We start from the raw sequence: 15637 nt of genomic DNA, 5'->3' as shown, positions 1-15637 counted from the left end.
TGAGAGAACGACTGGAAACATACGAACCAGTTCTCTAGAATCTACTGTATCTCACTGACACACACTAGAGCTCGTCTTATACACAACATCGAAGCTATTTGCAGTATCGTTTTACCAGTAGTTGTACGGCTTCATGACACTTTGAATATAAACCTGTTATATAAACTCTTCATGTGTGACTGATTGAGCTGCAGCGTGACACTCAGCTTCCATGTGGCTGATGCACAGAAGCATCACAATAGCATAATATGTTCATCATCTAGCAAATTCATTTTATGTTAATCATTTCAATCACCAACCCATCAAAGTGAAAAAATAAAAACTGTCTTCACAACCGTTGACATTTTTCAGAATTGTCTTTAGAGTAATCCAAGTTGAGTGAACGGTTTATCAAACATGCACTAATATACTGAAACAACTATTCATTTACATTATGTAAACCAGAGTGGACAGTCTCCCCAGTACCCTCAACACAAATCAGCTTACAAAACTTATAAAAGCAGCCGTTCTATAACTTTAAAAAGTTTCAGTATTATTTGACCTCAAATAGAACAATGAGTACATCTAAATACAAAGCTGTGATTTACAGTAACCTGTCTGATAAGTAAAGATGCAGCTCACCTGAAACTCTTCAGAGCTTCTACAACACGCCTTCTCAGCAAGAACCGCACGATAACCAAACCCGGTGGAGTCTTTGTTGGGGCTCATTTGCGTGAACTGACCGACAAGGGGAACCACATTACAGAGGTGTCACAGCTGGAACTGCTCTGGATATTTGAAAATGTTCCTCAAAACTCTGAAGTACCGCTCGATGTTTGAACTCGCCCATTATCAGTTATTACAAACAATGAACATTCATTACAATCCATATCAAATACACCGTTACAGCTCCTGAATATAGCACTAACGCACACAGTGGTGGCTCATGTGAGCAGTTTGTTCTTCAGGCTGATGTACCTGCATGTTGGTTTCGGCTGCATCGTATCAAGTCCCACAAACAGTCTTTGGAAGACTTCAAACGTTTTGGCAAGTTTGGGAGGATAATCCAGATTTAAGGCATAGGTCAGGCCCAGGAGGAGGCAGCAGGCTCTGGACATGCTATCCAGACCCGTCAGCACCGGAGTGCCATTGATGATGATGCCCACTGCGTCCGGCTGCTGACACACATAGATCCTCATGCTCTGCGTTTTAAGGTCCTGGTGCACTTTATCCTCGTCTGTGCTCTAGAAAACATGGATACTCATGTAATCCACTTCACAACATGTATTTCAGTGTGTTGAGAGTAAAGAGACAAAACTATTCAAATGGTTCCACTTTCTTACAGTGTCCAGGCTGCGCTATAGGTTTACATTAGACTCAACGATTGTATTATTAATAACTGTAATAACTACAGCTGCACTCTGGCCCAAGTGAGACACCGGAGAACCAGGACTGAGCCGGGTAGACTGTCAGACCAGGTTCTCTAGGGACTCAATCCAGAGGCTGCAAACATCCACACTAAATAACTTTAAATCATTCTGAAAAATATAACAAATAAATGATTTGTAAAATAATTGAAGCAATTCAAACTTTACTAGTTATTTCTTTAATAACAATATTTCATAAAAGATATGTTTGCTTTTATCTCAAAATGTCATTTTCTTATGATTATTTCAGATGTCTTTAATTTAATATTGAACATTTTGTTGTTCCATATGAATCAAAATGAATTGAAATACATAAAATAGATATAGAGAGGATTATTACCGGTTTAGCTTCCTTATGGAAACAGTATGTTGAAGTGCATGGGAGTGTTTGTGTTTACATTCTCAGTGTTGCGATGTTTTTAAGTGCATGCCGTATTTTCATAGTCCAGAACTAACGGTGATGTTTAATGAACGGTGGACCCTGAAGATGATTTCTGAAGCCGTTAGTGTGCCACCAGAGCACCACACAGTAATGAAGACAGTACTTACAAAGCAGTCAGAGACGAGCTCCTGCACGTTCTCCCCCAAGTACTCAATGAGGCACCTCAGAGTCACGTCCCTCTTCTTCACCACTGAGGCATGTGGGTCCTGCAGGTAATCATCACAATCAGATTTCATAAGCTGACAACGACATGGAACAGTGGGTCTTGAACAACCGTAGGCTCAGTTTTAGAGTAAAGGTACTGGTATCATATGAAACCATGAATGCTAAAAGAACGTCAATATATTTGTTGCCTGTTCTAAAAAGGGTTTCAGCACAAGGGGGTTCCTAAAAAGTCAGCAACTGAATTGTACAAGTTGTCTGGAGAGCTTGTGGCTCCAATGGGCCCACTAGTGTTCATTCATAGTAAGATTTAGGATAATCACAGCCTCATGAAACTCAACTACAGACCCTGTGCAGAGGATGTATGGCTCTCCTAGCTACAGTGCTGTGAAGTATTTGCCCCCTTCCTGGTTTCTTATTGTTTTGCATATTTGTCACACTTAAATGTGTCAGATCATCAAACAAATTTTGATATTAGACAAAGATAACCCGAGTAAATACAAAATGCAGTTTTTAGATGATGATTTCATTTATTAAGGGAGAAAAGCTATCCAAACCTACTTGGCCCTATGTGAAAAAGTAATTGCCCCCTAAACCTGATAACTGGTTTTGTCACCCTTGGCGGCAACAATTGCAATCCAGCGTTTGCGATAACTGGCAATGAGTCTTTCATGTCGCTGTGGAGGAATTTTGGCCCACTCTTCTTTGCAGAATTGTTTTAATTCAGCCACAATGGATGGTTTTCGATCAGAAACGGCTTGTTGAAGGTCATGCCACAGCATCTCAATCAGATTTAAGTCCAGACTTTGACTACGCCACTCCAGAACCTTCATTTTGCTTTTTTGAGCCATTCAGAGGTGGACTTGCTGGTGTGTTTTGGATCATTGTCCTGCTGCATAACCAAAGTGTGCTTGAGTTTGAGGTCACGAACTGATGGCTGGACATTCTCCTTCAGGATGTTCTGGTAGAGAGCAGAATTCATGGTTCCATCAATTATGGCAAGTCGTTCAGGTCCTGAAGCTGCAAAGCAGCCCCAAACCATCACACTACCACCACCATGTGTGACTGTTGGTATGATGTTGTTTTTATGAAATGCTGTGTCAGTTTTACGCCAGATGTAACGGAACGCACACCTTCCAAAAAGTTCAACTTTTGTCTCGTCAGTCCACAGAATATTTGCCAAAAAGTCTCGGGGATTATCAAGATGTTTTTTGGCAAATGTGAGACGAGCCTTTGTGTTCTTTTTGGTCAGCAGTGGCTTTCGCCTTGGAACTCTCCCATGGGTGCTATTTGTGCCCAGTCTCTTTCTTATTGTTGAGTCATGAACACTGACCTTAACTGAGGCGAGTGAGGCCTGCAGTTCTTCAGATGTTGTTCTGGGGTCTTTCCAGACTGATTCATGTCAGTTACTTTGTTTCTCATCTGTTCTTGAATTTCTTTACATCGCGGCATGATGTGTCGCTTTTTGAGATCTTTTAGCCAACTTCACTTTGTCAGACAGGTTCTATTTAAGTGATTTCTTGATTCAACAGGTCTGGCAGTAATCAGGGCTGGGTGTGGATAGTGAAATTGAACTCAGCTTTCCAAAAAAATCACAGTTCATTCATGATTTATCAAGGGGGAGGCAATTACTTTTTCACATAGGCCCAAGTAGGTTTGGATAGCTTTTCTCCCTTAATAAATGAAATCATCATTTAAAAACTGCATTTTGTATTTACTCGGGTTATCTTTGTCTAATATAAAAATTAGTTTGATGATCTGAAACATTTAAGTGTGACAAATATGCAAAAAAATAAGAAACCAGGAAGGGGGCAAATACTTTTTCACAGCACTGTATATTGACCTTAAGGGGGTTCTGAGCACGTTCCAGAACAGAAGTACTCACCATCCGACTGACGAAAATGCAACACTTGCAGAATTGTCCAAATGTCAAAAGCTTTTATTTATTTTTATTACACTATATTTTATCCCGTTGAGGGGGACATTTTTCTCTGCATTTGGGCTGCCCATGACAGGCGCCCGGGGAGCCGCTAGGGGGACAGTGTCTTGCTCAAGGACCCTTCGACTCAGCTCAGCGTCCCAGGGACCCTCCGGTTCCCAGACAACCCACTTAGCCTAGTGAGCTAGTCGCCCCCTTTTGATATTGTTCATGTTTTTCCTTAAGATCTTGGTGTCTTAATGTGATATTTTATCTATTGAAACAAATCTAGATTGACTTTATTATTTGACCGTGGTCACTTTCTCCCACTTTAACCTCACCTTTATCAGGTCGATCCACACGTTCCTCATGCGCAGTCCAACAGCTCCTCCCTTTAAGTTGAATAGCTTCAGGAACTTTGGCGTGTACCTGTCCAGCTGCGAGGTGAAGGTGGACTCCAGGGGGATCGTGGTGCACCTCCGGAACTCTTCATTTATCTGGAAGACACAGGTTTAGTACAGAAGTCGTACAAAGTCACACAGACACGTTCCCATATAATGTAGCAATACTGCTGCAGTAGGAACAGACTTTGTTGAGCTTGGGAGTCAGAGGACCTGATCCCCACTAAGCCCATGTAATAGAAAGCTGCTCCTCAGGCCCAGTACAACAGAACCCTCCTGGAGGGGTTGTTCTGAAGGGGATCTGACCCACAACAAGCCAACCCCCTCCTAGTCAGTACCGAGTAAACAGAATAAATATGTAAATAATGTGCCTCTTTGTCCTTAGACCAACCAGAGGTTATGTGGTTATGGTTTCCATCTTCCTTTGGTTAATGCGTCGCTCCTCTGATTTCCCTATGTTGTGCCTCCATGTCTCCTCTTGTAGACCCGCTTTTAAAAATAAACCATCACAACCCAATTCCAAATAGGCCTCATCTATAAATCGGGAGAAGGACGAATTTGTGAATCATTTACTGTTCCTGACCATTTCCGCATCACCTTAAAACATCTTAAAAAACAGGTAAACCAGACATTTCAAACTTTGACAAATCACTATTTAGTGTTATGCATGCATTATTGGAAATCTATACACATGCACATTAAAAGGGACCAGTATGTGGCATTTAGTGGGATATATTCTATGTTTTCTGCGACCCTTATAAAATCTCCTGTGCGTCGCTACCCAGTCTTCAGGAATGGTCTGCAGCATTCTGTTACTGCATTAACACTGCTGACCGGCAGCTTACCGTGGCCCTGAGGGCTCCACACACACTGCAGACACAACAGAGTTGGTGATTGCTATTTGGACTTCAATGCTGTCGGCTAATTGAAACCATTAATAATAAGCTAAAGGCTAACGCTAGGGGGACGGCTGATCTTGAACTCCAGCCTCAGCCTGTGTCCGTGCTCTCTGGATGTTTTTGTGCTGTAACCCTGTCTAAATTCCCCAACCAATAGAAGGCCATTGAAAACATTATCAAATAGCCTCTTGTTAGTATTATATATGCATAATTAGGGTTGGGTACCGAAAACCGGTGCCATACCGGACCGAAACGCAAAGCAGATTTCGGTGCTTCCTTTCGGTGCCTGAGTTGATTGAAATATGTTCGGTGCTTCCTTTCGGTGCCTTGGCAAATATGTTCATATTTCTGCAAAAGAATTGCTGAAGTTTATTTATTTTTATTTAAGTATACTGTTAACAGTTAATATATTGTTCAATTTGAAGAAAACAAATTGCCTTGGCAATAAAAAAAAGTCTTTCTTTAATGTCGTCAATTGTTGTTTTGTGTGTTTTTTTTTTAAAGTATTGGTTCAGGCACCGGTATCGTTTTAAAAGTATCGTTTTAGCACCGGTATCGGAAAAAAACCAAACGATACCCATCCCTATGCATAATGAACATTTCTACAGTTTCCCACCTTCACAAACAATTGTAGGTTCCTAACTCCAGTTTGAGAGCCACTGTTCTACACAACAAGAGTAATGTGTGATTATAGTTAGCTTACTTACTTGTACTGGATCAAAGAGGACAGGCCATCTCTCCTTTAGCTCAGACACCTGCATGGCCTGGCAGACCACCTCCCTTCTTCTGAAGCTGTACGTCCTGCACATCATGTCGTTCATCATCTGACCATTGCCTTTTGTGGTGCGCGCTGCAATGAGCCCAAGTCTCAGGTTCTCCAGGCTGTCGTCCGTTTCCCCTGCTGGATGTGGGGGGAGGTAGTTCACCTCACATTTCCTTGGTTTCTTGAGGCTTTTGTTAGGTTTCCTGTCGCCCTCCTGCTTGTGTTTCAGTGAATTTATTAGAAGTTCAGGGTTTCCGTGTGCTTTAAGTTTGTTCCGGTAGTTTGCACATTTGAATTTTAGGCTTTGCTGCCACCCGTAACATCCGTTATAGGAGCCGGGCTCCCTCAAGCAGGGATGCTTCTCTATCAGTGCCTGTGCCACTGCAGTCCTCTGATGATCATTGGGATAAGCTGTGTAGGAAAACATGGCCTCCGCCAGACGCTCCAGGATGTCCGATTTGTCCCTTGGTGTCGTCAGCGGGATTCCATCTTTTAGGAACTTTTCGTTGCCTTGCCTCAGCGCCATCTCAGTGTTGTAGGAGAAGGTTGGAATGGGAAAGACAGCGGGCCACTGGTTCTGCCTGTCAGTTGAAGGGGGACTGAGAAGCAGAGCGTCCTGTGAATCCACAGAGAGCATATCATCCACAGAAGACACGTCGGATGTGTCAGGGTTGCGTTCCCGAGGGACCATGGTCATTATTGTGAACGGAGACACGTGCACTACTTTAAGCGTGTCTTTATCCTTCAGGTGCTTTGTAGCGGTTAGCGTGAAGAAGTCATCAAAGTCAGCATCTTTGTACTGAAGACCTATTTCTGTGGTGATGGAAAAAGCTTGTTTTAACACTTTAATGAAGTCCTCCACAGATGAGGGGAGGCCATTTTGGAAAGTTATCTTCTTGATGTCATGATCAATGATGACTCGAAATCTCATTGCTTGTTGCATATCTGTAAAAAAAAAAACAGAAACTGTTAAATATTGACAGAGTTAAAGGTGTTTCTTTTAAATCGCTTCCCAATATTATATCCCTCTTTCTCAGAAAAAACAGGTAACTACAAACTGCATTTTTGGCCTTTTGAAACAACCAAGTTGACTTATAAAGTTGGTTTACTTGTTGTCTTTCTGGGTACTAGAAATATTCATTAGGGAGTATGCCGCTGCAGCTATTGATTGTTTTTGCATTGTTAAGGAGCAACATTGAATATACAACATCAAAAATTAGATGGAACAACTAATTGGGTTTCCTTTTCGGAAAAATGACATACAATAATATCTGTCAAAACTAATCCCATTGAATGCACTTAGGTGCCATATAACATTCTGGGCTTCAAAGCTCTGTCCCTCAGTCCATGTAAACCAATCAAAAGTTCTTAATGTTATCCTTTTACCTTATTATTGTCATCTTAGTGGTTATTTGATCACAAACCAGTGGGTGACGTCACAATGATACGTCCACTTCTTATGTTCAGTCTATTCCTACAACAGAATCCAGTCTATGGGCAGAACCAGAGGCACAAATTGCTTCACCCAAAAATGCTCATCTGCTAAATATAGTCACCTCTCCATCCCACATGGACTAACTAATATATCACCTCATTTTGCTTCTGTAAACATGGACATGTTCAGGGTCCATATAATGTATTTCTCCTGTAAGGTTAGCAGAGACAAACCTCGTGCGGACATGTTGTTGTTTTAGGTTCAGAATTACTTCCGGTGGCACTGTGAAAGATAACAGCTTGGCTTCAGTTCGCAGTGTAGGATTCTAGCAATCCAATAAAAAAAAAAAAAAAAAAAAAAAAAATCATTTTCGATTGATGCTACTGAGCTCTTGGTGAATTACCGACGACAGCGACTCTGTTGGTCTCAGTTTTATTTTACGCTTTTACTCTGAAGGCTGTAAATGCTCAACTTCCGCCCTTACTGTGGGTTGGCTTAAAACAGCCGCGGGAAGCTAAACTGTCGTTTCGCAAACACAGCAGAACCACCGTTCCAGCTTCAGTCAGTTAGATTAAATATAACAAACCTTGATAAACAGTAAAGAACCGAGATGTGCATGTAACGAGACCAGCAGAGTCAACACAGTCGGAAAGAAACTTCTTCAAACCTGCTTTGTTGATCTGGAACTCAGACCTCTCATCTTCCAGCAGTTTGCGCTGGCGGTTAATCTCGTCTTCGTAGTTTGATATGGTTGTTTCCAGCATCCCGGATATCTCCTCCACAGCCACAGCGAGCCGCTGGGTGATAAAAGTTCTCAGCGTCTTGAGTGTGGCCATTTTCAGGAGAAAAGCAGCTGTGAAAAACGTGGTAGCGATATTCTTCTTCTTCTTCTTCTTCGTTTGTTGTTTTTGTTGGGTTGCAACCGCTGCTTGTAATGTGCATACCGCCACCTACCGTGCCGGGGACAATGTGTTATTAATCCTGTGTGGTTGTACCTTCATCTAATTAGAACGTTCTCCTCCCTTCTGTTTCCTTTAAACACACCTTACACATTAATGCTTTTCTGCATACGCTGATATTTATTAGCCCAGTTATCCCTGTCCCATCTGTCTTACCATTGACTTAAATATTTCTGTCATCATTCTTTCTTGAGCATCTCCTCAGCCACCCCTCTACAAAAAGGAATATGAGCCTATAAAAGCAGGGACCAAGCATAAATGTACTTCCACCCCTACGTATTCTAAATAAACGTTGCTGGATCCCCAACATTAAATCTTCCTATTGGATTTTATAATTTGTATACTGGGAATTACTGCTACCGAATCAACACAGCATACACTCTGTCTGGTCTTTTCATTCCCACGCCCCTGCAGACGGCTCCAATTACATTGATCAAAGGGTACTTCTCCTAATGTTGCCTGGAATCCCAAAATCCACATTGCCCAACTTGCACTGGATGCATTTTCAATGCTTTGTTTTGTACTCTATCAATTTTGTTTAAGTGCGTCTTGGCTGCTGCACCATACACAAAACATTATCTAATGTCACCGTCATCAGAATCAGAATCAGCTTTATTGGCCATGTACGCGTACGCATACAAGGAATTTGACTCCGGTTTTTCGTTGCTCTCCACGTACATACACAAAATTTACAAATAAACAGGAAAAAATGTAAATATATATATATTAAAAAAAAGTAGAACAGATGTAAGCATAAACATTTAACGACTATGTACAATATATATATATATATATACTGTATATATATATATATATATATATATATATATATATACTGTATATATATATACTGTATATATATATATATATATATATATGAACGCAGCCTTATACAACAATACAACAACAGTGTCAATGGAATGAAGGTGATTGTGCAGAATGGAGGTAGTAGTGCAGTATGACTGATTCATTGTTCATCAGAGTGACGGCCAGTGGAAAGAAGCTGTTCCTGTGTCTGGTGGGTTTGGCGTACAGAGCTCTGTGGCGCCTACCAGAGGGGAGGAGTTGGAACAGCTTGTGTCCAGGGTGTGATGGGACACAAGCTGGTGGTGAAACGTTTCAAGTGCTGTACTTGAGTATTTACTTTAGCCTGCCCGTTGTACACCTCCAGAGTCAGGATGGAGGGCAGGCTGGAACCAATGATCCTCTCTGCAGACCTGACAGTCCATTGTAGTCTGTTTCTGTCCTGTTTGGTGGCCGATCCAAACCACACAGTGAGAGAGGAGCAGAGAGCAGACTGGATGATGGCTGAGTAAAACAGAATCGGCAGCTCCTGAGGCAGGTTGAACTTCCTGATCTGGTGCAGGGAGCACAACCTCTGCTGGCCTTTATCCTGATGGTGTTGATGTTTGGGGCCCACTTCAGGTCCTGGGAGATTGTGGATCCCAGAAACCTGAAGGTCTCCACCGCAGACACAGCGCTGTTGAGTATGGGGGGGGGGGGGGCTCCTCCTGAAGTCCACTGTCATCTCCACAGTTTTGAGCTTGTTTAGCTCTGGGTTGTTCTGACCACACCAGAGGACCAGCTGTTCAACCTCCCGTCTGTACGCAGACTCATCACCGTCCCTGATGAGGCCGATGACCGATGGCCGATTTTTTTCCAGCTTTTCAGTGTAGCTCCTCTTTGATGCCTTGATCTCCCTCGTCAATGTGTTTCTGGCCTGGTTGTACAGAATCCTGTCCCCACTTCTGTATGCCTCCTCCTTAGCCAGGGTTTATTGTTGTTATACTGTATGTGCAGAAGGTTTTAGTCGGCACACATATGTCCTCACAAAAACTGATGTTCGATGTCACAGTGTCAGTGAGCTCATCCAGGTCTGTAGCAGCAGCCTCAAAGACACTCCAATCAGTGCAGACAAAGCAGGACTGTAGCTCCAGATGGGCCCTACACCAACAACCACTGTGCACAGCAGTGCTTCTCTCCTGGGTGCAGCTGGTGCAGGGTAATACGCAATAAACCAAAAGAAACCAAAGTTTCAGCGCACACCAGGACACCATTTTATTTACAGATTACATCAACAACAAGAAGGACTAACAATGCGTTTCACAGGTTGCCTTTAAATAATCAGATGCTGATTAGCGGAGAATCCAACATTTCCCAAAACAAATGCAACACAAAAAGTCAACAGTAATTGTTGTACCGGATAAAATTAGACATACTGTACATATAACATTTCCATGAGATACAATTAATGTCAAAGTACAGCAGAGGATGAGTAGACCCAGAATGCAACACAGCATACCTTCTCTATTATTTACTCTATGACTACAAAGAATATGAATATCCTCATAATAACACACATACCAAAAACTAGAATAAAGGTAGACAAAATATATTTAAGAAGAAATCTCTATTGTCACCCCTAGAGTTGGGAATGACTCTCAATACCTGTGAATTTAAGAGAGGCAGCAGAACCACGGTTTTCATTTCTTATTGCTGCTTTATGTTCATCTTATCTCAGTTTCAGCGTTTGCTTAGTTTGGCCTATGAATATGAAGCCACATAAACATTTCAGCATATACTTCCACCTGCCCTCAGGATCTAAACTAAAGCACATTCACACACTGATGGCACTGCCTCCGGGAGATATTTGGGGTTCAGTATCTTGCCCATGGATTCTTCCATAAGCGGACTGGACGACATGAGCCCCTGATCTTCCGATTAGAGGACGACCTGCTCTGCACAACATAGGCCGACACGATTCTATGGATGCAAGCCAAGGCAGTCCACTAGGCTATAGATTACAACACTTTGCACACAAATCACTATGTCTAATATTGTCAACAATAAGGCCACTATGCAACAGTTATACCCTGAAGACAGGCAGAAACCTCCAGTTCTGAAAAGCCAAAGCAGAAGTGCCTTGAACTTGCATACTTTCTAATGGCCATTAGGGGGCAACTCCTGTGGTGGCAAAAAGAAGTCTCTTGATTTATTACCTCAGTAAACATTGTAAACATGAGTTTATGGTCTCAATCTCTAGTTTCAAGTCTTCTTCAATACAGCATGATGTTCATTTAGTAAATCATGCTCCATTTAGAGTCAAACAGACCATAAAGCAGGACGTGCTTTAGGTCGCTGCCACAGCGTTGTCTGGTCTGGGAGTTAACATTTTGGTCGTCTCAATGCTCCACCGGTCCCCACTGGGAGCCAACGCCACATTGCCTGAGGCCATGTTGCTAAGCCTACTGGAGTGAAGGGAGGTACGGGCAAACCAGAACACAGTCAATGAGGGTAGACTATCAGACACTGCTGCAGTAGAATGAGAGGTTTTCTAAAGGCAATCTGGTGTTCAGAAACACTTTAGTCTGTTGGGGCCGCCTAAATCCGCACAAAATTAAAGTTCCTTGTAACTTTAAGATAAAAAAAAAAAAAAAAAAGAAGTAACCTTGAACTTGATTCCTGACTATTATGTTACAGGTTGTGAACACTAATTAGGCTGCTTCTAAAACTTTAGCGTTTTGTTTTCTCAGCCAACAAAAGGTGAACAGACATCTTTGAGTTTTAGTTATTTTCACCTTCAGTTAATTGCAAATGTTGAAAGGTAAACCTGAGCTTTAATAAGGGACTCAAGGACATCATCCATAGACAATTATACAGAAATGTTGAATTTACAAAAAAAAAGAAGTAATAACTGTCTTTAGAATTTGTCTTTTTAAATGGACTGCATTTATTTTGTATTTTTTATCCAAAAACCCATTCACAGCGCAGATGTGGGGGTGCTGGGTGCTGGCCATCAGGAGCAGTTTGGGGGACTACATCTTTGCCAAAGACAAGGCAAGTCAACAATTTCAAAAGGACAGGAGTCAGCAAAATAAAACACTAACGTATGATTAGTGGACTAAAGGCTCCAGCTGCGGTTTGGATTTTTATCTGCCATTTTTGTTTTCTGTAAAACACTTCGGAGCCTCGTTGAGAAAAGTGACAAATTAATTGTATTTATTCTTTTTATCACGTCCTGAGCGACAGTTGCATGTCTATGTTGATACTACTAAAAAAAAAAAATGTGTAAGGAGAACGGGATGCAGCGCCATGTTCAGAGTATAAAAATCAGATAAAATGACTCGGATCATCCATAAAGGACTCAAGGATCATTTATTGTCATTAACACTCATTTGTAATTCATGAAAAAATTAAAAAATAAAACAGTAGTGCATTCCTGAGTTGCATTTTCTAGAAATTTGCATAAAAAGGAACGTAAACTGCAGCAAAAAACAACAACAATTGTCTGGGCAGATGACAGGCCGACATCTGAACATTGAAAATGGATTGTTACTACTATCTGAATGACCCGATGGAGTTTAAGACAGTGAGAAGATCATTGCCTCACTACTGCTGACAACCTCAACCAGCAGCCGCTAACTTCATTTACTGCTGCCGTCACTGTGAACTGAATGCTTCGGAACAAAGGCTGTCGAGTTCTCTCAGCATCCCTTTGTCAATCTCTCACCAACAAAGTTCTCTCTTCTGTGGACCGTCATGTGTTGTGTCAGATTTCCTTTTTGTGTAAATCTTTCGCCACAAACCGAACAACTAATTGGTTTGTCCCTTGTGTGGATTCTCATGTGTTGTGTCAGATTTCCCTTCTGAGAGAATCTTTTACCGCAAAGAGAACAACTAAAGGGTTTCTCTCCAGTGTGACATCTCATGTGTGTCTGAAGATGGTGCTTCTGGCCAAATCTTTTACCACATTTTGAGCAGCTAAACAATTTATCACCAGTATAATGTCCCACATCACTTAAATCTGTCTCAGGTTTCCTGATCTCCTTCTGATCATCATCGTGGTCTTCAGTCACAGCACCAGAACACTGTGAAGTCTTTTTAGCAGGTCCAGACAGACATTTAAAAGCAGGTGAAACCCCGTCTGGTTGAGATCCTCCACCGTTCTCTCCATCAGCGTCTGTTTCCATGTGTTCAGCTGAGCTGCTGGCTGGAGGCTCTGCTTCTCTGTCTTGGTCAGTTTGTCTTTGATGAGGCGGTAGGGACTGAGGTTTCTCTTGGTCATCCTCGCTCTTCACAGGGACAGGAGTGAACGGGAGCTCTGAGGTATCCTCCTGCAGTGCTGGTAGCTGGCTTTTACTGGTCCAGAAATCCTCCTGTTCCTCTTTAATGTGGGGGCGCACTGCGTCCTCCTGGTCCAGGCTGGGCCTCAAATCCTGCTGCTCTTCTTTAATCAACAAATGAAGCTGGACATCTGCAGAAAATCAAGTTCAAGTTAACCCAAACTCCATATCACTATCAATAAGCACCGTCAATGATATACTGTAGTTCTTACCATCTTGTTTAATACTTTCTGTTTATAGTATTACCTGGGATTACTTTGTCGTGTTGTATACCTGTCTCTTTTTAGCTAGTTCCTTAGTGACTTGATTTAACCGTGTCTCGCTCGTTGTATACGTTGTTGGTGAGAACGATATATTTGCATACGTGCCAAATGTGTACTTTGGTCGTGACAATAAAATTCATCTTGACCTTATATGGGGTGTAGAAATATTAGAAAAACTGACCATGAGGATGTCGTGATTGTCTGGAGTAACGTTGGTGGTTATGTCGTTGTGATGTTAAGTGTTTGATACACCTTATGTCTTAATACTTCGTCAGTCATTTAACGTGTGGCTAGATCAGATGTTGAGGTGCATCCACATCCATGTTCGTGCTCTGCTGTGTGTGTTGCCATGCTGCATGACCTCCCCTCTGCTGTGAATGCTGGATTGCTTGGTGCAAGAGTGCTTATGTGCTTTTGTATGTTTAATTGTAATGTGTATAATAAGCCATCCACGTGCCAGGAACTGCAGGAGAAACTCAGCATATGGCTAAATCTGGTACATTTACATAACTGACTGAGGTGCTCATGTTAATTAATGTACATTGTCCTATTGCCAATAAAAAACACACAAACATCCTTGGATAAACCTCTGGTCCCAAACAGTTTGAGAACACCTGGTGTGCGTGAGCACAACAGAGACACCTGCACGACCGCACATCCTGCCGGGCTACGTAAACAAAGCTTCATAGAACAACTAGTTGTTTACTGCTAGCATCACAGTACTACTGTGGTTAGCCTGAGCTAGCAGCTCAGCGTGTATCCTGTAGTCGCGGTGTCATTGACTCAGAGCAGCAGCACCGACACAGCGGACGTGTTCTTACTGACCGGCTGTTTGCAGCTTCTCCTCGCGTGTGGAAACGGAATCCAGCAGCTTGCGATGGCGGCACTCCATCTCCTCTTCATACTCGGTCATTGTGGACTCTAAGTGGCCGATTATCTCCTCCACGGCTGCAGTGAGCCGCTGGCACACGAACACTTTCACACTCTGGAGTCTCGACATTTTCTACCGGTGTTCAAAGCAGAGAAAAAGAAGCTCAAAGACGACCGCGTGTCGTTACTTTGAGCTAAAGCGTTTACTCACGCGCCTACTTCTTTTTTCTTTCTTTCTTTTTTTCTTCTTCTCCTTCTTCTTTTTCTTCTTCTTTTTCTTATTTCTAGGGGCGCAGCGCCACCTACCGTAGCAGATCGTGTAGATCGGGATCTAGTTTACCTTCGTCTGTCAAAATTAAATATGATTTAAAAAACAAAACAAAAACGATATTCTATCAATCCTTAATTATTAATAATGAATCTATTGCCTCTCTCTGAGTTTCCCCACACCATATCTCCATTTCCAAATCCCATTCAAGCCTCTGTCACCCTGTAAGGGTAAACTTACTCTTTCTTCAATATATTTGCAGAAACATGTGTTCAGTATTTATAACTAAATTCCAATGTGCACATACATGTGTTTTTACTTTTCCCAATAGAAATAGTGTTTTATTTTTATCAGTGCAAATGGAATGTTCATTATATGCTTCATATTTTGTGATCTTTTAGCAATCCTGTCTGCAAATTTGCTTTTGAAAATGGAGTGGAGGAGAAGACAACTAATTGGAGTGACTGTTTACACTTTCTCGAACAATACACCAGGGGGCAGCCAAGAGACTTGGTGTGCAGTTGTCAACATCTACCTTCAGATCAGGGATACCACAGAGCTAAAAATCTTCTAGCAGAGCACTTTGGAAATGAATACAAAATTACAACAAAATTACATCTGCGTATGTGTATGGAAAAGATTCTCAGCTGGACACCTGTTAAAAGTGAAGATCTTAAAGCATTGCAATCGTTTTCCCTGTTTCTTCGAGGATGCTCAAATCTAACAGA

General features: G+C 42.0%; 2 protein-coding genes across 2 annotated transcripts; both read right to left on the bottom strand.

The window, feature by feature from the left end:
* Positions 1-337: 337 nt before the first annotated feature.
* On the bottom strand, positions 338-8303 carry LOC137892638 (uncharacterized). Its single transcript, XM_068737924.1, has 5 exons — positions 8094-8303; positions 5936-6936; positions 4270-4425; positions 1956-2054; positions 338-1223 (listed from the first exon to the last, which is right to left on the bottom strand). The coding sequence occupies exons 1-5, from the start codon at positions 8260-8262 to the stop codon at positions 924-926; spliced, it is 1725 nt and encodes a 574-aa protein (XP_068594025.1). The 5' UTR covers positions 8263-8303; the 3' UTR covers positions 338-923.
* A 4214-nt stretch (positions 8304-12517) lies between these two features.
* LOC137892644 (zinc finger and SCAN domain-containing protein 2-like) lies at positions 12518-14871 on the bottom strand. Its single transcript, XM_068737935.1, has 2 exons — positions 14597-14871; positions 12518-13639 (listed from the first exon to the last, which is right to left on the bottom strand). The coding sequence occupies exons 1-2, from the start codon at positions 14769-14771 to the stop codon at positions 12870-12872; spliced, it is 945 nt and encodes a 314-aa protein (XP_068594036.1). The 5' UTR covers positions 14772-14871; the 3' UTR covers positions 12518-12869.
* Between the last annotated feature and the right edge of the window lie 766 nt (positions 14872-15637).

Source organism: Cebidichthys violaceus, unplaced genomic scaffold (genome assembly GCF_023349555.1).
Source record: "Cebidichthys violaceus isolate CVI_PGR_0920_01 unplaced genomic scaffold, fCebVio1.0.p SCAF_8, whole genome shotgun sequence".
NCBI classification, from domain to species: domain Eukaryota; kingdom Metazoa; phylum Chordata; class Actinopteri; order Perciformes; family Stichaeidae; genus Cebidichthys; species Cebidichthys violaceus.
Note: the sequence above shows the minus strand (reverse complement) of the source record. Positions and strands in the feature narration are given on the sequence as shown.

Excerpts from the sequence above, each read along its gene's own strand:
- LOC137892638 (XM_068737924.1), bottom strand. The coding sequence starts at position 8,262 with ATGGCCACACTCAAGACGCTGAGAACTTTTATCACCCAGCGGCTCGCT. Across the intron at positions 4,426-5,935 it reads TCCTCTTTGATCCAGTACAA|ATAAATGAAGAGTTCCGGAG; the intron begins GTAAGTAAGCTA and ends TGTGTCTTCCAG. Across the intron at positions 1,224-1,955 it reads AGCTCGTCTCTGACTGCTTT|AGCACAGACGAGGATAAAGT; the intron begins GTAAGTACTGTC and ends CATGTTTTCTAG.
- LOC137892644 (XM_068737935.1), bottom strand. The coding sequence starts at position 14,771 with ATGTCGAGACTCCAGAGTGTGAAAGTGTTCGTGTGCCAGCGGCTCACT. Across the intron at positions 13,640-14,596 it reads GGAGAAGCTGCAAACAGCCG|ATGTCCAGCTTCATTTGTTG; the intron begins GTCAGTAAGAAC and ends GATTTTCTGCAG.